The 27,772-nt window shown below is 46.1% G+C and overlaps 1 protein-coding gene across 7 annotated transcripts in view; it reads right to left on the bottom strand.

The window, feature by feature from the left end:
* PKD2L2 (polycystin 2 like 2, transient receptor potential cation channel) overlaps positions 1–27,772 on the bottom strand; it is a 66,589-nt gene that overhangs the window by 14,622 nt on the left and 24,195 nt on the right. For 3 of the 7 annotated variants that reach the window (XM_077326733.1, XM_077326734.1, XM_077326728.1), the window contains 5 exons: positions 26,647–26,717; positions 23,871–23,943; positions 21,852–21,925; positions 18,161–18,284; positions 16,757–16,927 (listed from right to left, as the gene is read on the bottom strand). In XM_077326733.1, coding sequence (XP_077182848.1) covers positions 18,173–18,284; positions 21,852–21,925; positions 23,871–23,943; positions 26,647–26,717 — 330 coding nt within the window. In that variant the 3' untranslated portion in view covers positions 16,757–16,927; positions 18,161–18,172. Of the gene's footprint in view, positions 1–13,322; positions 13,644–13,797; positions 15,034–15,106; positions 15,420–16,756; positions 16,928–18,160; positions 18,285–21,851; positions 21,926–23,870; positions 23,944–26,646; positions 26,718–27,772 lie in introns of those variants that run through there. The other 4 variants (XM_077326731.1, XM_077326732.1, XM_077326729.1 and 1 more) reach the window with 4 other exon arrangements.

The following is a 27,772-nucleotide window of genomic DNA, read 5'->3' on the forward strand; positions in this document are numbered from 1 at the left end:
TCCAAGGTGTCTTCCTCCAGATGGATCCCTGAAAGACAGGAAATGAGAGAGAGGTTTGTTTCCTCTCTCTCTGATTTCCTGATGGACATCCCTCAATTTTTGATCTGGGAACATATCTAGCTGCTGCCTGGGAGGGGGACTACTTCAGAATTAATGTTGAGCCCCCATCCCCCCTACACCTAAGCAGCAGAGCGAGGAAAATAAGAAGGCTGTTTTCCATACAGAGTCAAGTGTGAGGCATCAACAAGGAACCTGCCATTGCAGCAGATGGGCAGCAGTGGAGGAAGTGCCAACTAGGCCCCACAATGGCTTCCCACCAAAAAACAGGAGACCTGCTGTTGCAGCAAGTGGGGTAGCAGAGGAGGCAGCAATTAGGCCCTGCTATGGCTTCCCCCTCACCTCCATCAAGCCTCAAGTCCAGCAGCCTCTTCCACTCAACTGTGCCTGGCCATCAAGGGGCTGTTGAAGGCATTGGGGAGGGGGATCCGGTGAATGGATACACTCTGGCTCTCCTCACCACTGCCACCCACCTGGTCGATGATGTAACCCAATGAGGGGCTTGTTCCAGCTGTTACAGTCTCCTCTTTATGTAAATTTCATGTATCTAGCCTCTGTTTAAAATTTTCCAAAAATGGAGAACCCACCAGAGGAAGCATGTTCCGCTGAGAAACCACTCTGTCAGGAACTTTTTCCAGACGTTTAGACTGAATTTCTTTTGAATTAATTTCATCCCATTGGTTCCGGTCCGTCCCTCTGGGGCAAGAGAGAACAACTCTGCTCCATCCTCTTAGTGTTCCCCAGCCCCCAGGCCATGACCTGGTACTGGGCCGTGGAGCCCTCGGTACCAAGCCATGTCAGGGGGGAGGGAGGCATGGGTGCAGGCGTGCCACTGGGCGCACCTCCCCCCCCCATGGCTCGGTACTCGCTGCGCCAGGAGCAATGGGCCGCTTCAGCGGCCAAATTGCGCAAGCTTAGGGGAGAGGGAGGCCCAGGGACCGGGGGGGGGGAGAGGGAAAGTGGCACTCACCGTGCGGCACTCACAAACGCGAATGCACAGCAGCTCTGCGCATGCACGTTTGCGCCTGCAGGCAAGCGCTGCGTGGTGAGCACTGCCTGGCAAGCACCACTCTCCCTCTTCCACCCGAGTCCCCAGACCTCCCTCTCCCCCGCCCCGGTCGCCGACCTGAAAAAGGTTGGGGACCACTGCTCTGTATGACAACTTGATGGTTATCAGATCCCCTCTCAGTTGTCTCCTCTCCAGGTTAAACAGATCAAGCTCCCCAAACCTTTTTTCATAAGTCTTGGTCTCCAAACCCCTTACCATCTTTGTTGCCCTCCTCTGGACATGCTCCAGTTTGTTTACAGCCCTCTTCAACTGGGGTGCCCAAAACTGAACACAGTACTCCATGTGAGGCCGAACCAGAGCAGAGTACAGCAGTACCATCACATCCCGTGATCTGGACACAATGCTCCATTTGATACATTTGCCTTTTTAGCCACCGAGTCACACAGCTGACTCATGTTCAATGTATGGTCTACTAAGACTCCTAGATCCTTTTCGCACATGCTACTGCCAAGACAAGTCTCCCCCATCCTATATTGGTGTATCCCCTCTAAACCCTCATCGCAGTGGGAGATGAGCTCTCGTTCCCCTACAGACTTCCTTGTGGAGTCCCACAGGGCGCAGTCCTCTCTCCCACATTGTTCAACGTCTTTATGCGCCCTCTGGCCCAGCTGGTGCGGAGTTTTGGGCTGGGTTGCCACCAGTACGCTGATGACACCCAGCTCTATATCCTCATGGACGGCTGCCCGGACTCTCCCCCGGAACCATTTGCCAGATGTTTGGAAGCGGTGACAGAATGGTTCGAGCAGAGTCGCCTGAAATTCAACCCCTCCAAGACGGAGGTCCTGTGGTTGGGACGTAGGGGTCGGGAACAGGAAGCGCGTTTACCCACCCTGGGAGGGACGCACCTTACCATCGCGTCCCAGGCCAGGAATTTGGGTGTGATCATTGACGCCTCCCTGACCTTGGAGGCGCAGGTCAAAAGAGTAGCGGGCCAGGCATTTTTCCAGCTTCGCCAGGCCCGACTACTAGCGCCCTACCTGTCCCCCGAACACCTAGCCACAGTGATCCATGCAACGGTCACCTCCAGAATAGATTTCTGTAACTCGCTCTACGCGGGCCTTCCCTTGTCCTTGGTCCGGAAACTCCAGCTAGTGCAAAACGCAGCTGCCAGGGTCCTCACTGGTACACCTTGGAGGGCTCACATTCAGCCAGTGCTGAGGCAGCTGCACTGGTTGCCAATTGCTCCCCGGATCCGGTTCAAGGTTTTGGTTTTAACCTTCAAGGCTTTACGCGAGTTGGGACCCACATACCTGAGGGACCGCCTATCGCCCTATGCCCCCCGCAGAGCCTTACGTTCTGCGGGAGAAAATCTGCTGGTCGTTCCCGGCCCCAGGGAAGCACGCCTGGCCTCGACCAGGGCCAGGGCCTTTTCGGTCCTGGCCCCTACCTGGTGGAATGAGCTCCCGGGAGAGCTGCGGGCCCTGCGAAATCTTCCATCATTCCGCAGGGCCTGCAAGACGGAGCTCTTCCGCCAGGTTTATGGTTGAGGACGAAGCTAACATCTATGCCCCCCCCAGGGACCCGGGACCTGGGATTGAGATTGGGGATTAGTACCATCAGTATCCCCTCTCCACCTGCTTGTAGTAGGAGGGGGAGGTTGATTAGCCTATCTTGCCAGGTTAGCTTGCTAACCGATAATGTTATACTGTAATTGTTGCTGAGGGTTTTTAATGGATTTTATTGGGGGTTTTAAAATGTTGTAACCCGCCACGAGCCGTAAGGGAGTGGCGGGCAATAAATCGAAAGATAATAATAATAATAATAATAATAATAATAATAATAATAATAATAATCCAAATCATTTATAAATATGTTGAACAACACAGACTCAAGTACAGATCCTTGAGGTACTCCACTTGTCACTTTTCAAAGAGGATGCTGAACCATTAACAAGTACCCTCTGAGTATGATCTGTCAAGCAGTTATTGATCCACCTGACAGAATTAGGATCCATACCGCATTTTACCAACTTGTCAACAAGAATATCATGTGGAACCTTATCAAAAGCTTTACTGAAATCCAGATAAACTATGTCCACTGCATTTCCCTGATCCAGCAAGGTAGTCACTTTCTCGAAAAAAGAGATAAGGTTGGTCTGACATGACTTGTTTTAGCGAAACCCGTGCTGAGTCTTAGAAATCACAGCTCTCAGTTCCAGCTGTTCAAGGACCGAGAATTGGATTATTTGTTCCAAAATTTTGCCAGCTACAGATATCAGGCTGATGGCTCGATAGTTACCCGGATCCTCCTTTTCCCCTTGAAGATGGGGACATTTGCCCACCTCCAGTCATCTGGCACCTCACCTGTTTTCCAAGAAGTTTCAAAAATAATGGACAGAGGTCCAGAGATTGCATCTGCAAGTTCTTTTAGTACCCTTGGATGCAATTAATCTGTCCCAGAAGATTTTGTTTCATTTAAAGAAACTAGGTGTTTCTGGACTGCTCCAACAGAGATCCTAGGCCACCATTCCCATCCCCCGTGTTGTCTTACATTTTTGCCACATTGACCACTATTTCCCTCATAATAGAAGAGTGAGGAGAAATAGGAGTTAAGCAGTTCAGCCCTCTCATCATCACCTGTTATAATTTCACTTTCTTGGCCTCGCAGTGGTCCTATGGTATCCCTATTCTTTTTATTACTTGAAATATAACTAAAGAAGCCTTTTTTGTTATGTTTAGCACTTCTTGCTAGCCTAAGCTCATATTGAGCTTTAGCTTTTCTAACACTCACCCTACAATTATTGGTTATTTGTTTATACTCATCCTTGGTAATAAGGCCTTCCTTCCCTTTCCTAAATGACTCTTTTATTCCTCAAATCATTTGACAACTGCTTATGGAGACACCTTGGCTTCCTTGGGCTCCTTCCATCTTTTCTTCGCAGGGAAATTGTTTGATTGAACCAGTATTTCAGTTTTAAGAAACTCCCAACATGCCTTTGTTAAAATCAGCTTTCCTGAAGTCCAGTCTATATGTCCGACTACGTAAAGGTTTTCTCTTTCCCACAATTGAAAATTCCAAAAGCACATGGTCACTACTACCAAGTGTGGCCACTACTTCCACCTCATCTACCAGTTCTTCCCTGTTGATGAGAATCAAGTCTAAAATTGAAGATCCCCTGGTTCCCCTCTCTACTTTCTGGGAAATGAAGCTGTGAACGCTGCAATGAGGGGGAGGCGTGGGCGCAAATGTGCAGGTGCGGAGCTGCGTTTGCACCTGCCAGCGTGCCGGCACCTCCCTCCCCTCAAGTGTGGTGCGGCGCTCGCTGTGCTGGGGCCTGTGAGTAATTGACCACTTCAGTGGCACAGCGCTCGCTGGGCTCGGCGCAGTGAACGCTGTGCTGCGGGGGCAAGGCACAGGCACTGGCGGGTGCAAATGCGCAGGCATGGGGCTGCCGCACCTGCGCGTTTGAGCCCGCTAGTGCACCAGCGCCGCCACCCCTCCCCCCCCCGGTCCCTGGGCCTGCCTCTCCCTGCCCCCAGTCCCTGAACTGAAAATGATTTGGGACCACTGCTCCAACTGATATCTGGGTAATTGAAGTCACCCATGACCACTGTTCCCCCCTTTTGGAAATTGTGTAATTTGGTCTAGCAGTATCTTATTGAAGTTATCTGACTGGCGTGGTGGTCTATAGCAGACCCCCACAATAATACCACTCTCATTTCCTACTCCTTTTATGTTTATCCAAATACACTCAACTGAACTTTCATGCTCAGGTACCGGTATTTCTTCACAAGTATAAGGATTCTTAACATATATTGCTATACCTCCCCCCTTCTTGTCTATCCCTTTTGAATAGATTGTACCCCTCGATTCTAGTATTCCATTTGTGAGTATTATCCCACCATGTTTCTGTGATTTCTATTAGGTCAGAGCCCCCTTACTCTATTAGGACTACTAGTTCCTTCTGCTAGTTTCCCATAATCTGCATTAGTGTAGAGACATCGTAATCCATCCTTTGTGTGCCTCAAGGTTTTGTTTTTTGAACTTCCTTGTAAGCTAGTACATCCCTGCTTATGTAATATTCCCTGTAGATTTGTGATCTTCTCATCTTCAGTTCTTGCCATCACACCAAGTTCTGAATTTACGTCTCGCTCCCCCTTTGTGTTTAGTTTAAAGCCCTCTTCACCAGGTGTGCAAGGGTTCTCCCAAAAATACTTTTTCCGTCCCTTGTGATGTGCACATTGTCTCCTGATAATAGCCCCTCATACTGACATTGTAGACCATGATCCAGAAATCCAAACTGTTCCTGATGACGCCAGTGACATAGCCAGTCATTTACTTGCAAGATTTTTCTCTCTCTTCCTATGCCTCGGCCACTTACAGGAAGGACTAATGAAAACACAGCCTGAATTCTCAGGTCCTTTACCTTTTCCCCCAGATCCACAAAGTCTTTCTTAATATGTTCCATGCTCTGCTGGGTAGTATTATTTGTTCCTACATGGTTGAGATGGAAGGGGTAATGATCTGTGGGCTTGATGAGCCTGTCCAGCCATTCTGTGACATCTTTTATGTGTGCACCAGGTAGGCAGCAGACCTCTCTAGACAGCAAGTCTGGTCTACAAACTTTGGCCTCTACGCCTCTCAGCAGGGAATCCCCAATTACCAGTATCCGTTTCTTTATACCCTTGGGAGCAGAATTAAAACCCTCACCTGTGAAGTGTTTCCTGAGCTTCGTGGGTTCAGCGGGGAAGAAGACCTAGAACTCTCACCTGTGGGGGCCTGTGACTTTTCCCCTGGTCTATATTGGGGCTTGTTCTTCATGGGGGTTTTCACATGCTCCTGTGTTCCTGAATCAACCTCTTCAGGCAGATCTTGGAACCGATTGCTGAGCACCACTGTTGCACATGCGCGCATGTGACTGCGCATGGTGCAAACGTGCATGCACAGCCCGGCCACGCATGCACATTAGCGCGTGTGCGGCCGCTGGATCACCCCCTACACCCACTGGTTCGCAGCCTAAAAAAGGTTGCAGAACCACTGCTTTAGCGCTTGCACTGCTCCCTCTCCCCGCTCCCCAGGCCGCAAGCTTCTTTTTGCGGGAGGAGGGGGGAGAGGAAAGTGCGGCTACATGTGCAAACACGCATGCGTGCCCGGGGCGTGCATGAGTGTATGTGCCATGTGCAGCCGCATTCACAGCAGTTCTGTGCATGCGCACATGTGCGAAACTCACATGTGTGCATGCGACTGCGCGTGGCGCAAACGTCGGATCACCCTCCCACACCCACCGGTCTGTAGCCTAAAAACGGTTGCGGACCACTGTTTTAGCGCTTGCACGGCTTCTAACAGAGTATTCTGGTTTGATCCAGACCCCAAGACTCTGGCAAGCATGAGCCTTTTATATCACAAAGGCCTATTTAGCAGAGGGCGGAGCTAGCAGTCAGCTGAGATAATGGTGGTTTTGACAGCACATGAGCTTAGGGTTGCCATGTCCCCCCTGGCTACTGGTAGTGAATGGGGATGTGGGTATGAATGCCAGATCTAGTGGGCAACTTCCAAGTAAAGCACCATTGGCTGTTAGTGACTAGAGATGACCTCAGCTCCATCATCTTTATATGGCCCTGATTTATGCTTGGTCCAGCAGCTATCTAATGGCTAAGTGGTTGGGCGTGCAGGAATAGGATGTAAATGAACCGCATCCTTTTCTGTTCTCCCCTCTTCCTCTGAGAGGGATCCCACAAAAACAAACATCGCTCCTCAATAGGGTTTTTGGTCTTTCCAGCTTGCCATCAGTGGGAGTTCTAGCCCTGCCTTTCAAACAGCAAATCCCCAGCACCCCAGTGAGTATGGGCAGCATTGTGGCCTTTGTAACCGTAGCAATGCCGAAGCAATTGCTAAGCCTGGAGGCCATCTAGGGAGCCCTCTTGGTGAGGTTTTCAGGTGCCCATAGCTGCTCCTTGCCATTGCACAAGCACCAGAGATTTGGAGGGATCCAGTACTTTGACACCACCAGCCTGGCTTGTGGCCTCTGTAGTTCATCCCAGAGGAAGAGCATGTAGAGTGAAGCAGTAAGCCTTCTCCCTTCAAAAAAAGGCTTTCTTCTTGAGGGTTGCCCACTCAGTGCGACTCTTGGGAAAGGTTGGGGGTCCCTGACAGCTGGTTGCTGGAGGTGTAGAGAGCACGCTGACAACAAACACACCCCACCCCCAGCCCATTACAGACAGCACAAGGGAGGCAGCCAAGCCAGAAGCTGCTGTAGTCTGTTTCATGGAGGGACAAGTTGACTAGTTGAATTTACCTGAGAAGATTGTTGCGAGGATAAAATTGTAGGGGGGTGGGGAGAGATAAAACCATGTGTGCTGCCCTGCTGAGTTCCTTGGAGGAAGTAAAAAATGTATGCCCAATTGAGCGTGTGTGAGTTCTTCCACTGCAGCCCAGTTCTCTCTAAGCATCTTTCCTGAAAGGCAAATGCTGCAGAGGTGAATGAGTAGGATTGCTTCCCTGTTATTTATTTATTATATTTATATACTGCCCTTCCCTTGCGGCTCAGCACAGTTTACATGGAATGTGAAGTTATAAAAATCATAACATTCATAGAAATTGGTACAATGAAGGTTCGGTAACTACATCAATTGATAGTAATAACAAACATCACTAATGACGGATAACTGATTAACACGTCAACTGTAACCCTGCAGGTTGTCAATGCAGGTTGCCCCATGATGTTCTTATGGGCACATTGGGGGGTGGGGGGGGCGTAGTTGTTGATTCAGTTGGCCAAAATCAAATGCCTGACAGAAAAGCTCTATTTTGCAGACCCTGCGGATCTATGCTAGCTCTATCAGGACCTGGATTTCCTCTGGGAGCTCCTTCTACCAGGTGAGGGCCAGAGCAAAGAACTATCTGGCCCTGGTTGAGGCCAGCTGTGCTTCCTTGGGGCCAAGGATCACCAGCCAGTTGGAGTTGGCTGAGCATAGAGCTTTTTGAGGAGTGTAGACAGAGGCGGTCCCTTAGGTACACTGGGCTGAGATCAGTTGAATAGATGGAGGAATTTCACCAGGTGTACGGAGAGCCTGCACATGTTGAGGTCATCTATGCCAGCGGTCCCTAACCTTTTTATCACCGGGGACCGGTCAACGCTTGACAATTTTACTGAGGCCCGGTGGGGGGGTAGTCTTTTGCCGAGGGACGTTGCTGCCGCCTGAGCCCCTGCTCCACTTGCTTTCCTGTTGGCGCCGCCCGCTTGGGGTCACTGCCATGGTGGCTGCTGGAGAACACCAAAGGTGAGCCAGCGGCAGAGTGGCAGGGCAGCCACTGAGGCAGCAGCCGGGGAGGAGGATGAGGAGGAGCCACGGCCTGGTGCCGACTGATCCACGGCCTGGTATCGGTCTCCAGACCGGGGGCTGGGGACCACTGATCTATGCAATTAGCACAGGCAAAAGAGACAACTTCATTTGTTTCTGATGTCTCACGTTCTTTGTGGCAGTTGGAGATGGAAGAAAAGTCACAGAGCGCTAGACATCAATATATATAGATATAAACTCGAATGGAATCATTGGGCAGAAAGTAATCTCCACTTATGGCCTTGCCCTGATCAGCTTGCATTTTATACTTCCCTTTTTCTACTGCTTTTTCTTTCCTTCTCCCTTCCTCCCCTCCTCCCTCTTTCTAATTTTTAAATCAAAATGTAACAATTCATAATCAAAACCAGTACACAGAAAACAATCAAGTTGACAAATTAAAACCAAATTACGGAAGAAAATCCACGTATAGTAACTCTTTTTAATTCAGATGACCATCAGGTATACTACTGTGGGCAAAAACCTCCCAGAAGAAATGGAGTAGCCTTCATAATCAATAAAAGAGTAGGAAAAGCAGTCTTGGGATACAATCCCCCAAATGACAGAATGATCTCAGTTCGAATCTAAGGCAAACCATTCAACATCACAGTAATCCAGGTCTATGCCCCAAAAACTGTTGCTGAAGAAGATGAAGTTGACCAGTTCTATGAAGCCCTACAACACCTTCTAGAAGCAACACCAAACAATGATGTGCTTATCATCATGGGGGATTGGAATGCTAAAGTAGGAAGCCAAAAGATAACCGGGATAACAGGCAAGTTTGGCCTTGGAGTACAAAATGAAGCAGGGCACAGGCTGGTAGAATTTTGTCAAGAGAATACAATGGTCATAGCAAACACTCTTTTCCAGCAACCCAAGAGACGACTCTACACATGGACATCACCAGACGGTCAACACAGAAATCAGATTGACTATGTGCTCTGCAGCCAAAGATGGAGAAGTTCTATACAGTCAGTAAAAACAAGATCAGGAGCTGATTGTGGTTTAGAACACCAGCTTCTTGTTGCAAAGTTTAGGCTTAAATTGAAGAAAGTAGGGCCACTCAGGTATGAACTAAATCATATCCCCGACGAATATACAGTAGAGGTGACAAATAGGTTTAAGGAATTAGATCTGATAGACAGAGTGCCTGAAGAACTATGGAAGGAGGTTCGCAACATTGTACAAGAGGTAGCAACTAAAACCATCCCATAGGAAAAGAAATGCAAGAAATCAAAATGGCTGCCTGAGGAAGCTTTACAAATAGCTATGGAGAGAAGGAAGTGAAAGGCAAGGGAGAAAGAGAAAGATTCACCCAATTGAATGCAGAATTCCAGAGAAAAGCTAGAAGAGATAAGAATGACTTCTTAAATGAACAGTGTAAACAAATAGAAGAAAACAATAGAATGGGGAGGACCAGAGATCTTTTCAAGAAAATTGGAGATATGAAGATAACGTTTCATGCAAAGATGGGTATGATAAGGGACCAAAACGGTAGGGACCTCACCGAAGCAGAAGAGATTTAAAAAGGGTGGCAAAATTATACAGAAGAACTATACAAGAGCGAGCATAACATCCCTGATAACCACAATGGGGTAGTTACTGACCTGGAGCCAGACATCCTGGAATGTGAAGTCAAATGGGCCTTAGGAAGTCTGAGCAATAATAAAGCTAGTGATGGTGACAGCATTCCAGTTGAACTATTCAAAATCTTAAAAGACGGTGCAGTAAAAGTGCTACACTCAATATGCCAGCAAATTTGGAAAACTCAACAATGTCCACAGGATTGGAAAAGGTCAGTTTACATTCCAATCCCAAAGAAGGGCAATGCCAAAGAATGTTCAAACTACTGTACCATTGCACTCATTTCTCATGCTAGCAAAGTTATGCTCAAAATTTTACAAGCTAGGCTCCAGCAATATGTGGAGCGAGAACTTCCAGAAGTACAGGCAGGATTTCGAAGAGGCAAAGGGACTAGAGATCAAATTGCCAACATACGCTGGATCATGGAGAAAGCTAGGGAGTTCCAGAAGAACATCTACTTCTGCTTCATTTACTATGCTAAAGCTGGAGCACAACAAATTGTGGCAAGTTCTTAAAGAGATGGGAAGTTCTGTGGCAAGTTCTTAAAGAGATGGGAATACCAGAGCATCTTATTTGTCTCTTGAGAAATGTATATACAGGTCAAGAAGCAACAGTGAGAACTGAATATGGGATCACTGATTGGTTCAAAAATTGAGAAAGGAGTTCGGCAAGGCTGTATACTATCGCCTTGCATATTTAACTTGTATGCAGAGCATATCATGAGAAAGGCGGGATTAGAGGAGTCACAAATTGGGATCAAGATTGCAGGGAGAAATATCAACAACTTCAGATATGCAGATGATACCACTCTAATGGCAGAAAGTGAAGAGGAACTAAAGAGCCTTTGATGCGGGTGAAGGAGGCTAGTGCAAAAGTTGGCTTGAAACTCAACATCAAGAAAACAAAGATCATGGCATCGGGCCCTCTCAGTTCCTGGCAAATAGATGGGGAAGAAATGGAGGTAGTGACAGATTTTATTTTCCTGGGCTCCAAGGTCACTGCAGATGGGGACTCTGGTGCTGGAGAAGACTCCTGCGAGTCTCTTGGACTGCTAGAGGAGATCAGCCCTGACTGCTCCTTAGAAGGCCAAATCCTGAAGATGAAACGCAAATACTTTGGCCACCTCCTGAGAAGGAAGGACTCCCTGGAGAAGAGCCTAATGCTGGGAGCGATCGAGGGCAAAAGAAGATGGGGACGACAGAGAATGAGGTAGCTGGATGGGGTAACTGCAGCAGTAGGTGCAAACTTAAATGGACTCCAGGGAATGGTAGAGAACAGGAAGGCCTGGAGGATCATTGTCCATGGGGTTGCGATGGGTCGGACACAACTTCACAACTAACAACAACAACAAGAACTTAAAGGATTCTTTTTAAATGCAGTCATTTTTTGTGTTCCTTACCATTAGTAGCTCTAATATTTCTGAAAAGACACTATGGGCAGAGCGCTGTCCGGGTTGCATCCGGGTGTCTGGCTTGTGTTTCCCCCTGAATGGGCCAATCCGGGCATGCCCATTAAAACTGAAGTGCCCACCTCCAGAAGCCGGCCGCAAGGCATTTAGGCAGCCTCGTGGCCAGACGAGGGCGCTCATGTGGTGTCATGCCTTTGCCACCGATCAACCTGGCCACCAGCAGCTGCAGTAGGCGAACTGGCAATGCTGCTGTCGTCCCAGCTGGCAGCAGGGCTGCCATGTGCCAGTCGGACTGACTGCGGGGCTGTTTTCCCAACCAGCAGGGTGATGCCCCGCTTGACTGCTGTGTGCCCCGCCACCCACCTGCCAAGCCATTGGCCCTGCTGCAAGCCACAGCAGTAGGTCTGGAGGCGACAGCCCCCTCTGAGGGCACCCACCACTAGCACCCGTTGCATTCCTGGATGTAATTGGCTTTCAGGCTAATTTAAAATATTCTTAGAATTCTGACTAATAATTCCCATACCTTGAAGAAACAGACTAATTCAGGCAGTCTAATTCAGGCTGTTTCCAACAAACATGCAGATCCCATTCTTGCAGAGAATATTGTAGTGCCTCTCTGGGATCAGAGTAGTTATGATTAGGGTGTATAAAAAAACCCTACTATTTTTTGGGTTTGGGTACACTGATCCTCCCAAAATCAGTATTTCCCAATATCCTCAAATTCCAATTTCAATATGGTATTTTGATTCAGTAAATATTTGGTCATTCTAAATTTTTTCAGCACCATTATACCCTCTGGAGACCATTATTGTCAATAGAAGAAGAGTTGGTTCTTATATGCTGCTTTTCTCTACCCGAAGGTCTCTCCCTTTCCTCTCCCCACAACAGACACCCTGTTAGGTGGGTGAGGCTGAGAAAGCCCTGATATTACTGCTTGGTCAGAACAGCTTTATCAGTGCTGTGGCGAGCCCAAGGTCACCCAGCTGGCTGCATGTGGGGGAGTGCAGAATTGAACTTGGCATGCCAGCACTCCTAACCACTACAACAAGCTGGCTCTCCACATAGGATACAAGGGAGACTCAATCTAGGGGTATTTGAGGCTCAGATGAGTTATATTTTTGAGGTAGAGGCACTACTTTTTTCAGAGGCAGCCATTTTGGATAGCTGAAATTTAGCCCCAATCTATATCTGGCTGAAACAATAGCTGGAAAATACTGATATGGAATTTTTTTAAATTTTTTTCTGCTTGGATATACCAAATGCACACCATTAGTTATGAGCTTTCTGGGAAGTGTAGTATAGAAAATATGAAAATTAATAAATAACAGTGAGACAATTTAAGAAAGTTTCCTAAATGTAACCTAACTCCATTGTCCTTTAACATGCAGTTCTGGTTTAGAACAGTAAGTCCCAAGTAGTGGGACCAGATTAGTCAGAGGTGAGTGTTTGCTTACCACGCATTCTTTCCTAATGCTTATGACATTGCTCTCTAAAAGGACAGCTACTGTACCGTGTATGTAGAAATGCAGCAAGGGTTGGCTTTTCACAAGGAAACAGCTGCTTGAAAAAAAATCTTGTATCATGGCCTTTTTATATTCCAGTGAGTCACAACTTTCCGTCTTCCCACATTACCTACAACTGAATGTTTTAAACTAGAGATGCTGAGGATTAAACTGGGATCTTCAGTAAGCAAAGCAGAAGCTTCATCACTAAGTCACTGCTCTATTCATAAAATCTCTGCCTTCCCACTTACCTACCTTATTTGCATAGTTCTTAGAATTTCTCCATGATGAGCAGAAGTAGAAGAAATTACACAAAAGGTATATTTTAAAGTTTCTTTAATGTTATACCCCCCTTCAAGGATCGCTGCCTTGTTGTGGCAAGGGGGCTTGTATAGCTCAGTGAAGCTATGAGCTATGCCAGGCAGGGCCACCCAAGACATACAGGTCATAGCAGAGAGCTCTGACAAAAGGTGATCCACTGGAGAAGGAAATGGCAAACCACTCCAGTATCTTTGCCATGAAAATTCTATGGACAGTTCCAAAAGGCAAAACAATATGACGCCAGAAGATGAGCCCCTCAGGTTGGAACGTGTCCAATATGCTACTGGGGATGAGCAGACGGCTAGTACGAGTAGCTCCAGAATGAATGAAGCCACTGGGCCAAAGCAGAAAGGACACTCAGTTGTGGAGGTAACTGGTGGCGAAAAGACAGTCCGATGCTGTAAAGACGTTTTTTCCATAGGAACCTGGAATGTCAGATCCATGAATCAAGGCAAGCTGGACGTGGTCAAACAAGAGATGACAAGACTGAACATTGACATTTTAGGAATCGGTGAACTAAAATGGACAGGAATGGGTGAATTTAATTCAGATGACCATCAGGTATACTACTATGGGCAAGAATCTCTCAGAAGAAATGGAGTAGCCTTCATAATCAATAAGACAGTAGGAAAACCAGACTTGGGATACAATCCCCAAAATGATAGAACTATCTCAGTTCGAATCCAAGGCAAACCATTCAATATCACAGTAATACAGGTCTATGCCCCAAATAGAAAAAAGAAATGCAAGAAAGCAAAATGGCTGTCTGAGGAAGCTTTACAAATAGCTGAGGAGAAAAGGGAAGTGAAAGGCAAGGGAGAAAGAGAAAGATACACCCAACTGAATGCTGAATTCCAGAGAATAGGTAGAAGAGATAAGAATGCCTTCTTAGATGAACAGTGCAAACAAATAGAAGAAAACAACAACAACAACGTTATACCAGTCACATGATTCAACTATTCATCACAATGAGGCCAGACTTTGGTTCTTTGCAACCATAACATTACTCAAAGCTCATTCTTAATAGTTGTTGTTGTTGTTAGTTGCGAAGTTCCGGATCTGGCCTTCTAAGGAGCAGTCAGGGCTGATCTCCTCTAGGACTGACCAGTTTGTTTGCCTTGCAGTCCAAGGGACTCGCAAGAGTCTTCTCCAGCACCAGAGTTCAAAAGCCTCAGTTCTTTGACGCGCAGCCTTCTTTATGGTCCAACTTTCACAGCCATACATTGCAACTGGGAAGACCATAGCCTTGACTAAACGCACTTTAGCTGGCAGGGTGATATCTCTAGTATGCTGTCTAGATTTGCCATAGCTTTCCTCCCCAGGAGCAAGCGTCTTTTAATTTCTTTGCGGCAGTCCCCATCTGCAGTGATCTTGGAGCCCAGGAAAATAAAATCTATCAGTACCTCAATTTCTTCCCCATCAATTTGCCAGGAACTAAGAGGGCCGGATGCCATGATCTTTGTTTTCTTGATGTTGATTCTTAATATTACGTGTGCATTATATTGCTCATGGCAAAATCACTCTCACGGGCTGCATCATAACTATGGTACTTCATTGCCTGAAGTTGACAGGTTGAGCCTCAACATTTTCCTGAGACGGTATAGGGCCTTTATTTTTCAAGTGACAGTTGGGAGTCAACATAAGGCTAGTCTGATTTAATGCTGTCATTTTATCTTAATCGTTTATCATTATCATTATCTTAATCGTTTATCACCTGCTAGCTTTTCAAAACAATGTGGGGAATTTTAAATGGAATAATACTATGAACATCAGAATTACCTCTCAGCTCCTAAGAAGGCCTCCACATACAGAAGTCTGTGTAGCAGAAACACAAAAGTTTAGCTGGATGCCATTTCAAATATTTTCTGCATATACTGGATTGCTTTTAATAGGATACACGTGTGCATGCTTGAGAAACTATATTCTCATTTGAATGTTCCTCTGAGTTAATTATGTAGGGAAGCCTGCCTTCACAGGCATATTGTCTTTTCTGGATTGGGCCATCTGTCTTTTATTCCTTTCAAACAGTCCTTTGAATACAACTTTAAGAAGTTATCAGGTACAAAACTAAAAAGCATTTATTTTTCTGTTACATTGGGTAGTCTGACATCTCACTAGTAAGCCATTCTTCCACAATATTATTTTAGGTATCAGAAGGGATGCCAGCTTCCAGCATGAAATGAAAGATTTGCTCTTTTTTCCTGCCCAAATAAATCAATAAATAAAAACCGAAGGATTAGTAGCACAGATTCAAATGAGTAGCCGTGTTGGTCTGAAGTAGCACAATAAAATCAGAGTCCAGTAGCACCTTTAAGACCAACAAAGATTTATTCAGGCCATGAGCTTTCGAGTGCAAGTCTGAGGAAGAGTGCTTGCACTCGAAAGCTCACACCTTGAATAAATCTTTGTTAGTCTTAAAGGTGTTGCTGGACTCTAGTTTAGCCCTTAGTTCTCTTTACAACTTCCCACCTGATGAAACATGTCTAGCAGCTCTGAAATTAAACCTAGGCAAGCTGCCACATACAACACTAGGTGGTGGCAATCAGCAGACCAACTAGTTACTGGCATCTTTTTATACTTCATGTAACTTTTCTTGCCCACCATTTCCAAATCAAACTGGATATAAGTTATGGGAAGCAACATTCGTGCCTTACACATCATCTTGACGGTAACTATACGAGTTTAGTTGGCTATGACTTCTTTGTGATCACATATTGACACTTGCCCCTGCCCCAGCCTGGAATTTCAATAAACATCAGGAATTCAACTGCCACCCAGGTGGGCAGCCACGTTCTTCCAGCATCAAATTTATATATACATTTCCCTATTCCACATTAACAAAACATTTCGGAGCACAAGTAGATTGCCCTGGTTGTGTTTAAACTCCGAAGCAAAAATTCAGCTTTTCCTTTTCACAAAGTAGATAGAGAAGACTGGGGATCTGAGACTTCTTGATTACAGCTGGTCCTTCTAACAATATAGAGCTGCATCCAGCATGTCTGCCAAAGCACTGGAACGGTCAAATACACAAGATAGTTGTGCTGCACCCAGTCAAGTCCTCTGTGATGCTTGATAGGGTTAATGTACTGAGAAGAACTTAAGATCACATATCATGTCTTTTTGGAACTGAGACATTGCAAAGGTGTACTAATGTTGTGGTGGCATCACAAAAGGGATCTAACACACAGGCTTTTCAATACATTTACCTTGATGAAGAACTTCTGTGCTGCTGTTCAGATAGTTAGAACATACTCTGTAAAAGGTGAGGTAGCCCTCAGTACAGGTGTTTTCCCTTTATATGTATGGCAATGTCAGTACAGTGATTTATTGCAGAAGCTGGAGTAGACTACGGGGCAGGGCAGGGGGAAGAAAACCTGAGCCATGTACTCAGCCAGATTGATTGCTATTAACAGGCAATATCCTAGTCCTAAACTTAGGAACTATGCATTTCATGAATGTCATGTATCTAGGAAAAGATGGGGAGAGAAAAGCAGTTGTGACAATTTGTGGTAACTCCAGAAAGAAGTAGCAATTGAAAGCTGGTTATATCTTAAATTTAATTGTCTAGGACAGTCATTTAGTCCAATGTTAGTTGGTCCCTACAGGGACTTCTCTCAACTCCTTTTGATTTTATATAGTCTTTCGTTTGGCTATCTTCCATCTCGGCTTATCCCATGTCGTGGTTTCAATGATCTCCTTCTTTAAACAGCTATACCACAGATCCAGTAATATGTGTATTGAGGGTATCATGATATGTGTGGCAGGTTGAGTTGGGGGAAAGCAAATTAAAGCGATAATCAGGACAACAGTAAAAAAACAAACAGGGATTTTAAAGTGCCAGTAATTTGAAAATCACTTATAAATATGCTTCATGACCAGCAAGCATTAGAATGAGGCTGTGCTGGCTCCCTACAAAATTTCTTCCATGGCACAGAAAAACAGTGGTGGCTTTCTGATAGGGTTGGATGCTTTGGTGTCTGAAGTGGCTGTTCTGTGCCTGCGTGTGTCCACCCGCCGGCGCACCAGCGCCTTCCTCCACCCCACACTGTGGTGCTGGCTGCTTCGGGAGCAAACAGCCACTTCTGACACCAAAGCACCCAACCCTACTGTCTGATGAGTGACACGATGTTCCTAGTAGTAAAACTATCAGTAAACTCACCACAAAAAGGACCCCATGCCCTGTGATATTACAATTCTATGTGCAGGGTTTGCTAGTATGGAAGTATGTGCCTCAGTGTAAGTGCAGTGAGCGGGTTGGGGCGATTAGTATATATTCTGCACAGTGGTGCCTTGATAAGGGAGAATTATGAATATTAAATCACCTCCATCTACTTTAGCTGATGCAGAAGTCTCTACCACACTAGTAAAAGGTAAAGGTAAAGGTATCCCCTGTGCAAGCACCGAGTCATGTCTGACCCTTGGGGTGACGCCCTCTAGCGTTTTCATGGCAGACTCAATACGGGGTGGTTTGCCAGTGCCTTCCCCAGTCATTACCGTTTACCCCCCAGCAAGCTGGGTACTCATTTTACCGACCTCGGAAGGATGGAAGGCTGAGTCAACCTTGAGCCGGCTGCTGGGATTGAACTCCCAACCTCATGGGCAAAGCTTTCAGGCAGCTGCCTTACCACTCTGCGCCACAAGAGGCTCTAGAGTACCACACTAGTACTTGGAGTAAATAGCAAACATGTCCTGTAATGTTCCATTGTATTTAGGGAGAAAGGGGTCAAAAGAATGGCTTATCACTAGGGAAGAATGATAGGGCATAATGCTATGGATCTTTGGCCAAATGAATGACCTGAGGTGTTCCAAACAAAGCCACATGAAGTGATGCAGCATCATCTGAAAGAATGCTAATGTAGCAGTAATGGAAATGAGACTGACACACCTGATGTAGCAGGGTCCCTCTTAGGTCTGAGCTGTAAAACTGACCCATTCCTCTCACCTCTTGCTATTTCTATTTCTTATCTCCTGATCCTGGACCTTCAGGTAGATTTTTCATAATCAAGTCAAGCTTAGTAGTCACATCCTTCAGCTGTTTCTCCAGTTCTGCTGTATATCTGGAAAGCCTAGGGGAGAAAGGAAAAAGAAAATCCAGTATAATGGAAATGCATGCAACTGATATGCTTGTTTTATTTGTCTATTCTGATTTTGATGGAAATCACGAGTTTTAGCCTATCAGTATAGGGCCCTTTTTCCTTTGCATAATTCTGCACATTGTTTTTTAGCCTACTTTGTGTGAAGCTGCCTGAGCATTATGGAAACCCTCTGTACCTTTGTGGCATTGCACTTAGAGGTTTCCTGAAACATTTGCCTATAGATTGTGGTTAGTGTACCATATAATTCTCCATGGATATCTACTTTCTACAAACTTATATCATTCTGTTCCCTCTTCTCTTCTATCACCATTCCCACATCCTCTTTTCTTCCTCTGTCACACTTAAGTGTGTCCTGTCTTAAATGTACAGCAATCTTCCTGTACTTCAATTTTATTTACATTTGTATCCTGTTTTTCTGCTGCTACAAGGGTTGGAATACAATGTAAAACATACGTTTATTTAGTTCGATAAAATCACATCTTTAACCATTAGTAGCTCTAATATTTTGGCAGAGTCACTATGGGAGGAACGGTGTCCAGGACACATCCGGGTGTCTGTACACCATTTCCGGCTGCACAGGTCAATCTGGGCGCACCCAGCAAAGCTGGGCACACCCAGAGTGGGCTGGCTCCTAGAGCACCTGCCCCCAGAAGCCGGCTGCGAGGCACACTTGCAGCCTCGCAGCCAGATGCTCCCTATCTGCAGAGGAGAGCAGTCCCACGGCGCCCTGCCCAGGCTGCCGCACCAGCTGCCTGCCAGCCCAGCCGGATGGCAGGAACGTCACCCCCCTGCAGCCCAGCAGGCCATGGAGAACAGTGATCCTGCCACACCCTGCCCAGCCACAGAGGAGAGCAGTCCTGCAGCACACAGCCCAGCCCACTGCTCTGGCCACCTGCCAGCCCGGCTGGCTACCGGGAACCTTGCCCATGCCACAGCCAGGTATGGCAACAGCGTAGCTGTCATGGGCTCCCACCACTAGTGCCCATCGCATCTCTGCATGCAACTGGCTTTCGGCCTAGTGTTAAAATAATTAAAATCAAGCCCCTTCCCAAAACATATATTATTCAAACACTTCTTAAAAGTTTAAATACACAAAAGCCATTCAAAATTAAATCATTGGTTAGGAAGGAGGTTTAAATTGAATCCTTCCTACACTTTCCTTCCCACCAAGAGGAGGGAGAAGTATCAATCTGTGGTTATTTTCCCCACAGTTAAACAAACAGAACAGATGGAGATCAGGCTGAACATGTAAATAGGCTCCAAATGATTGCCTGTGTAACAAGCATAATGGCAGCCTATAGCAAATGCTATGCCTCACATAAAGTATGTCCTAATGGCATCATTTGGATGTGTTTTGAACAAAGTCTAATTTGAGTTGGGCTTATTGAAAGATTTTACTGGTTTACTACTATTAACCTTTCCACTTCCTATAGACAGGTCATTTTGGTACGCATCACGTTGGCTTATGGGTCACTGCTGTCCCCTGCTTCATCTTAACCTAGAACACCTTTAAAAAAACCCCACCAACTCAAAAAACAGCCACTGAATTTCATACTAAACAGGTTGGGCATGGGGGGTCTTCATTTAATCGCCAAATGTCACATGTGAGTTTCTCAATTCCTGCATATCGGGTGCCTGCTTCAGACTGTGGCATGTATGGAGAAGGGTTTTCCTGCTGGATCAAACAAGGTCTTCCTCCAGATAGTTTCAGGTCATGACAATGGAGGTGGGGAGAGCCCCTTTTCTATGTATACCATGTTCACAATCCAAACTAGGCACTATATGTGTGGGAACTTAGACATGCATGACTGTTACAAAGGAAACAAGGTGGGACTTTTGTGCTGTGGAATTAAATCTTAAAACCGCCCGTGGCGCCATGGGCGCCACGGACTAAATAAAGCACTAAGGCCTTGGGGGGAGGAGTTAGGGCGGGCTCTGTCCGGGATAAAAACTCGGAGGAGCGAATCAGGAGCCGCGAAGCGGCTCCTGATTCGCTCCTCTGAGTGTCAATCCTGGACTAAAGAGGCAATGGCCTCCTTGGCCGCCATTGCCTCGCCATTGAGATGGCCGCCCTCGACCCTCACCCGCCGGTAAGCTCCCCTTGCCGCTCTTCTGTCTTTCGGGAGGGTGGGGGGCTGCGAGCCGCCCTTCTGTCGCCACCGGCAGCGGCCTCGCCCAGCGAGCCCGCTCCCGGGGCCGACAGAACGCCGTGGGAGCCTTTGGGGAGGGTGGGGGGGCGGGAGCCAGCCTTCTGTCAGCCCTGGCAGCGGCCTCGCCCGGCGAGCCCGCTCCCGGGGCCCACAGAACGCCGTGGGACCCTTTGGGGAGGGGGGGGCAGGAGCCTCCTTTCCCCAGCCCCCTTTTCTCTTCGGCTTCTGCCGGGGCCAAGCTCTCCCTCGCAGCCGCGAGGGAGATCTCCACCCTGACAGAAGCCTCCTTTCCACAGCCCCCTTTTCACTCCGGCTTCTGCCGGGGCCGAGCTCTCCCTCACAGCCACGAGGGAGATCTCCGCCCCGACAGAAGCCTCCTTTCCCCATCCCCTTTTCTCTTCGGCTTCTGCCAGGGCCGAGCTCTCCCTCGCAGCCGCGAGGGAGATCTCCGCCCCGACAGAAGCCTCCTTTCCCCAGCCCCCTTTTCTCTTCGGCTTGTGCCGGGGCCGAGCTCTCCCTCGCAGCCGCGAGGGAGAACTCTGCCCCGACAGAAGCCTCCTTTCCCCAGCCCCCTTTTCTCTCCAGTTTCTGCCGGGGCCGAGCTCTCCCTCGCAGCTGCGAGGGAGATCTCCGCCCCGACAGAAGCCTCCTTTCCCCAGCCCCCTTTTCTCTCCGGCTTCTACCGGGGCCGAGCTCTCCCTCGCAGCCGCGAGGGAGATCTCCGCCCCGACAGAAGCCTCCTTTCCCCAGCCCCCTTTTCTCTCCGGCTTCTGCCGGGGACGGGCTCTCCCCCCAGCCCATCTAGCGCCCATTTTATTTAAAATTAAAATTGGCTTTAAATCTAGTCCTGAATAAAGTTGGACAGAGCACTGCCTCCATTTTAAATCCGTGATAAATTAATATTTTAAAAGGCAAGACTGTAAGGATAGGAAATTGCCCAGGTATGAGTAATTCATTTTAATCATGCTGGACTAGGACAAAAGAGTCCCAAGTTCAAATCTTTGCTCCAACTCAAACTAGACATGACGACTTTTAATGAACTGCGTACAGGTTTCCTACAGTGCATGTGCTACTCCAAAATGGAGCAAATAATGCCCCGAGGACATTTTGATTCAGGCTGGAGGTGGAAATATCTCCTCCCCACACTGTGGTCCCCAGTAGAATAAGTCCCCTGGACAGCTTCTATTTGACTGTGGAAAATGCAAGCCAGGTCCGGGTTTCTGACTCATTAAGTCATAACATTTAGTTTGAGCCTTCACCAATTAAATTCAATGAACTATTCTACTTACAGAGTTATGACATTAAAAAGGGACAACGTTTGTTCACTGCCCTGAAGGGTGGGGTCAAAAACAGGCCCAACAGAATGCTAAACATCTGAGTGGCATACCTTTGAAATTCTTCAGGGGAAACAGAATCATACATTGTTGAAGATGCAGTAGGATGTCCTCTCTGTCTTCTCTCCTGGCCAAGAAATAAATAGCCAGCATCAAAAGAAAAATGGCCACAATGGAACAGGTTTTTTTCTGTATGTTCACCTTCTGTGTGATACATTTAATCCAGGACAGAATCTGCACTGTGCTTTTTATCCCCAGAGACCCTGAATTTATAAAAATCATTGACACGTTATTTGATTTCATTCTGATATTTAGTGCCTTACATTTTCCATCTGCAATGTCTATGACTGATCCGCGAAGACACTACTTTTCCCCTGTGATATTCAGGAGCAGATATAAGTTGCTACATTTGAGAAAAGTGTTCTGAAAGCCCCAGTAATAAGTGTAGATGTTCTGTGTGTGGCCAAATAAACTCCCTCCCCTGCCAACGCTGACGTGGCGAAGCAGTCTGTCACTAATTGGTCAGGGTGTCAGTTCAAAGACTACCTGGTTCCCAGTTACTGTTTCCTCACAGCACTCAGTTTTGCTCTCATTTCTAAAGTGGCTGTGCTCCAAGCCCACACTTCTATGTGCTGAGATTTGCCTTTTGGATTGTTTCTCCCCCTTGTTCTCTCCCCCCTCATTCATTCAGGAAAAGGAAAATAAACAAGCAGCCTCATGCTCCTTTCCTGCCCCTGCTTGCTTTGGCTGTCGAGTCAGGAGACGAATGGCAGGAAATAAACCGTTCTCCAGCCTTGTGCTTCTTCAGTGCCAGCTGGAGTTTTGCGACCACCACTCCCCCCCCCCCCCGACATTCACCAATGAAGCAGGAAGGAAAGAGCAGCCACACCAGTATAGAATGCAGTCTGTTTCAATTCGGGAAAAAGGAAGGAGGAAAATCCAGGTTCAAATAGATCTGAATTCAGCAGGATGAACAATTGGGGGAGGGGGAGTGAGTGCAGAACCAGCCCAGGAACAGATATTGCAGCTGTCAAGGCAAGATACTTTCTAGTAAAGACATGTTCTGTCTTTAAAACAAGATCCCAGTTCGAAAAGGAGGATTTATGAATAACTGGGTGAATGCAATGATTTTGCAAGAACATATAAACACTGGATTGGGGACTGGAATGCAGAATTCACCTTCTTAACAAGGCCATATCCCATTTCTTTTTAAGAAAAACGCATTTCTAGCCTTTATGTATTTGGAAATGTCTGCAACAACTGATGGTTTCCTTCACATGATAAGTAAAACCAAAATACATTATGTAAAATAAAACTTATAGAATTGTGCTCCATGTATAACTTGTACAGGTTGCAGAATTCAGCATAGTGAAGAAATGTGACTGCCTTGGTACAGAATGTTAGAAGTAGAAATCTACTCCCTGAACCATAGGCAAGAAGAACCCTCAGGAAAATTCTTGTTCAGCATGCTAAGGATGGTGGTCAAATCACAGATGACTTATGGTGACCTTGTCAGGTTTTCAAGGCGAGAGACAAACAGGTGGTTTGCCAAGGCCTGCCACTGTGTAGTGAGCGTAGATTTCCTTGGTGGTATCCCATATGATACTAACCAGGGCTGAACCTGCTTAGTTTCTGAAATTTCACAAAACTGGGCTAGAATAGGGTTTATGAGAGCTTACAAATTTAGCCTAATGCAGTGTTTCCCAAACTTTTTCAGGCTATTGCCCTCTTGGCTCCCAGACTACATCTCTAGTGTTCCCCACATACAAACACACACCTCTTTCCTGGTGTTAATTTTTATTTTAGATGTGGTCCACAGATCATCAGTTGTGATACTTCAAACTCTTACCATGCTAACTAGTAATCAGTTCTCCAACTGTAGATTGCAAAATTGTGGCACTTAGATACTCTGAAGAAACTGCAAAAAAGTATCATTACAAAAGAAAATTACCAGCTTCACTCCTGGGATGTTAAAAACAGTTCTTTACTCCTTCCTGAATAAATCCAATCTATGTTATACTGTAGTCTTGCGACTAGTTCATTAGGGGAAAATTGGAATGAAAGAGTCCTACCCGCTCTGCATTAGTAGACCTGGAAATACTTGAGTCCATGTCTGTTCTGGAGGTTGACTGTCCTCTTCTGACGCTTATATAAAATAAATAAATCCAAATGTGCGAATATCAGTGAATTATCTTTATTTTATATGAAAAGAGTAAAATGTCAAGGGACTGTTTTTATTATTGAAAGGCAACAATCATAGTTTTTTTTCCAGTGGTTGACTATCTAAAGCTCTGCAACCTTAGAGCAAAACTAGAAATTACCTGAAAATTCTGACACTTTCCACTCCACTTATGCATTTCACCTTTCTCAATAACTTCTTGTTTAAACAGACCTGTGACACCTCATCATATTCATTTTTTATTGGCTCCTTATATGCAGTTGGTAATGAAGAGACATAGGCCAGGGAAATGCTGGATGTGTTTACATTACATTCAACTAGATGCCAAGAAGAGGTGTGGATTGGTGGTGGCCATGTGTTTCATGCCAGAACATATCTGCTTTTGACTTTAAATCACATAGGCCAAGGCCAGGAGTTCATTTCATCCCCATCTCCTATTAAAATTCTCAGGGTACAATCTGGCTCCATAGAAGTCAATTTGCTATTTGATTTTAATAGGATATAGACGATACCCACAGTATGTATTATAGCAAAATTCTTATGTGAGCCACCTATCTTTCTACTTTCAATTATATGGGACTCCACCACTCATCTTCAGCCACAGATAGTGCTAACTAAAGGCAACAATTGCTCATGTAAGCATGTGCTGCTTAGACACCTATCACCACAGAGTGTTAAGTTCAAGATTGTGGGAGAAAGGTGCAATGCTATATCTTTTCATATTTAGGACAGCGTCATGGACCCTAACCAACTGTAGAGAATAAAAGGCATTTATATTGCCTTGATTGCCTTGGAGAAATAGTGGGCTACAAATGTATAATTAAATATGTTCTGAAGAAGAGCCATAGGGTTGAATAGGATGCTGGATATGACACTGAGACTTAAATTCTAAGGCTTGAAGGTCCACTGAATACAATTGACTACAAGCTGGATCCAGCAATCTTTCTATAGACTCTCTATAGAAGGCATAGGTGACTGCAGATCTGCCCTGCTTTCCCATTCCCAGTCCCATTCCCTCCAACAGTCCCTTCCAGCCCAGGGTTGCAGCCCACCAACCAAAGTGGCTATTAAAGGTAAAGGTAAAGGTATCACCTCTGCAAGCACCAAGTCATGTCTGACCCTTGGGGTGACGCCCTCCAGCGTTTTCATGGCAGACTCAATACGGGGAGGTTTGCCAGTGCCTTCCCCAGTCATTACCGTTTACCCCCCAGCAAGCTGGGTACTCATTTTACCGACCTCGGAAGGATGGAAGGCTGAGCCAACCATAATGATCTTTTATGTATGGGTGCAGCTGTGTTGGCCGCTGCTGATTTGTTGGGGCAGAGCAGCATGCTCCACTGTTTCTTGTGTCCTCATGGGGGAAGCATTTCAGTGGCAGAGCTAGTCCACTGCTTTATGTGTCCCCACAGGGGACACATTTTGTTGATGGAGCAACTCTGCCACCCAAATGCACCCTACTGGAAAACGCAGCTGTGGTAAAAACGTTCCGCCACCTGGGGGGCAGTGGCAGAGGGCTTTGTTTAGCAGGAAGGTGGGATTCCATGAGAATGCGATCCCACCTTCCTGCAACCTGGGGGGGGGCATACGACTCTGTGATGCCATGAAGCACCAGGGACCCGAGAGGGGCATTTCCAGTCCCCTCCTGGCCACCATAGCATGGGGAGGAGGCCCGGCACTTCCTTTGTGCACGGGCCTCGCCCAGCCTAGCTGCTGATGGCAGCCGTGGCAAAAAAGAGAATGCGGGAAAATCAGCATTATCTTGCTGCAGGCCCTAAAGTGTGCCAGGCCCGGGAGGTGGCCGGGCTGGTGCTGATGTGCATACATGGAGATTAGCCCTACTGTCATGCAGGCGCCGGCCTGGCTCTTCCTGTCTGAACATAATCGGTCCTCACACTTGACTAGAACACTGATTGAAAGCCAGGAGCAGCTTTGTTTTCTATGGAACCATTGCATAAAATAGTCTTTGCACATATTTCCTTATATCTTTGTAAGGAAACTAGTAGGCAACATAGCTTAACATCAAGTAAAAATCAAGATCATTCAAATCCTAGGGCTTTCAACTTCCCCGCTGAAATTTCTTATCAGTTTGTGTCTAGAGCAACACTTATCACATTTTATTTCAGTGACTCACTGTTCCAGACTAATCTTCACTTGGGTTTGAGTTTTTTAACATTTATTTTTCTATCAAATCTGTGCTATGCTATCTGTATCTCCCACCTAAATAATGAAATTACTGTGCCCATTGCCCCTCTTCCACTCTACAGGCATTAGGAGTGGTGTAACCATGACCAGGAAACACAAAGTTTCTGCTGTGCAAGTCTTCTGACCAGATGAACAGCAGACAATTTAAAGGAGAATATATGTCTTTATTCCTGTTGACAATATCCTGGGTGGAGAACTATAAGTGTGCTATGAACAACAGTGACCTTGGAATTGCTATCAGAAGTCATGGGTGAGTTATCCACTCAAGGTCCACATTAGGGTGCTCCATGCTGTCAGTTTCACACATGAGACATGTGACACTGACACACAAAAAGCAACCCTGTCCTGAAGGGAAAGGGAAGTTCCTGTTTGCATTGACCTTCCAGGTCAATGCATATTTAGCCTACTCAAGGAAATTAAACAGATGGAATGTTCAGCTAATCAATCAGCTGGGTGAAGATCCTTACCTTACTGCGTACAAATCTTCTGTCTGTGATGCACTCTTCAGTTTCAGTTTCACCAGAGCTTTATTGTAACTCTAAGCACAAAAGAAGAAACACTTGTGTCATGAAGCATGGTAAGAATTCGAAGAGTGAGAGAAGCTTCCCTTCCAAGCACTGAGCAGAAAGTATTTGCATTTTATAAATGCAATGCATAAGATAAATGCAATGCAAGTAAAATGGACAACTATAATCCCCTCTTGAGGCAAATAAAACCAAATTCTTTGAAACAACAACCTCGCTTAACTGTCCAAATGACATGTACACTCCTAACTGCAGCTAGAATAGTCCATGCCATTAAAGGAGACTTTGCACCCACACCAGATGGCATGCATTGTTATTTTCTTCTCTTTTTTTGGTAGGTGTGATGCTCTGTCCAAAGGGTCATTCCTACTACCAAGTCTAATTTTCAAAATGAGTCCAAGAGCACTATAAAGAGGGAATGGTCACAATACAGGGATACTCAGAACACAAAAACAAGGCATGAATTAAGTGATACATTTTCTGTAAAAGAACGCTGCTGTTCTGAACAAGGAAAAGGGAACAATCCAGAAATGGCATCCTGTAATAGGATACAAACTGAACAACAAGATGGTACAGCCTAATTCAGTGTATAAACTTTTTTATGCCAAGAGATTTCTGTGTCCCATTCAAGTACATTACTCAGTGAATTTTCCGTTCAGCTTTTTAACAGTGTACAACTAATCTTGTAGAACAGAATCCTAGATATGGAAAAGGACTGGGGGTGGATGTTCAGCTAGATCTACCCCAAGTAACACCCAACATCCAACCTTTTATTGAAAAAGAATCCCAAAGAGATTTCACAGCTTCCAGGGCAGCGTATTTTATTGTTAGCCCTCTCATATGGTGTATTATTTTGAAGGGTTTTGAAACTGTGGAATTCCAACCAGTAGTATTATTGAAATCAACCTAATTTATTGCCCTGTCCCTACAGGGAAGGGGGAATAATTGATGTGCCCCCTCTTTCTGACATTTTAATAATATGAAGACCATCAATACCTCCCACCTTAATCTTCCTTTCCTTAGGCTAAACATATGCAGGCCCTGTAAGCATTTCTCACAGGATTTGTAA

The sequence above is a fragment of the Paroedura picta genome, chromosome 3 (genome assembly GCF_049243985.1).
Source record: "Paroedura picta isolate Pp20150507F chromosome 3, Ppicta_v3.0, whole genome shotgun sequence".
In the NCBI taxonomy this organism is placed as follows: Eukaryota; Metazoa; Chordata; class Lepidosauria; order Squamata; family Gekkonidae; genus Paroedura; species Paroedura picta.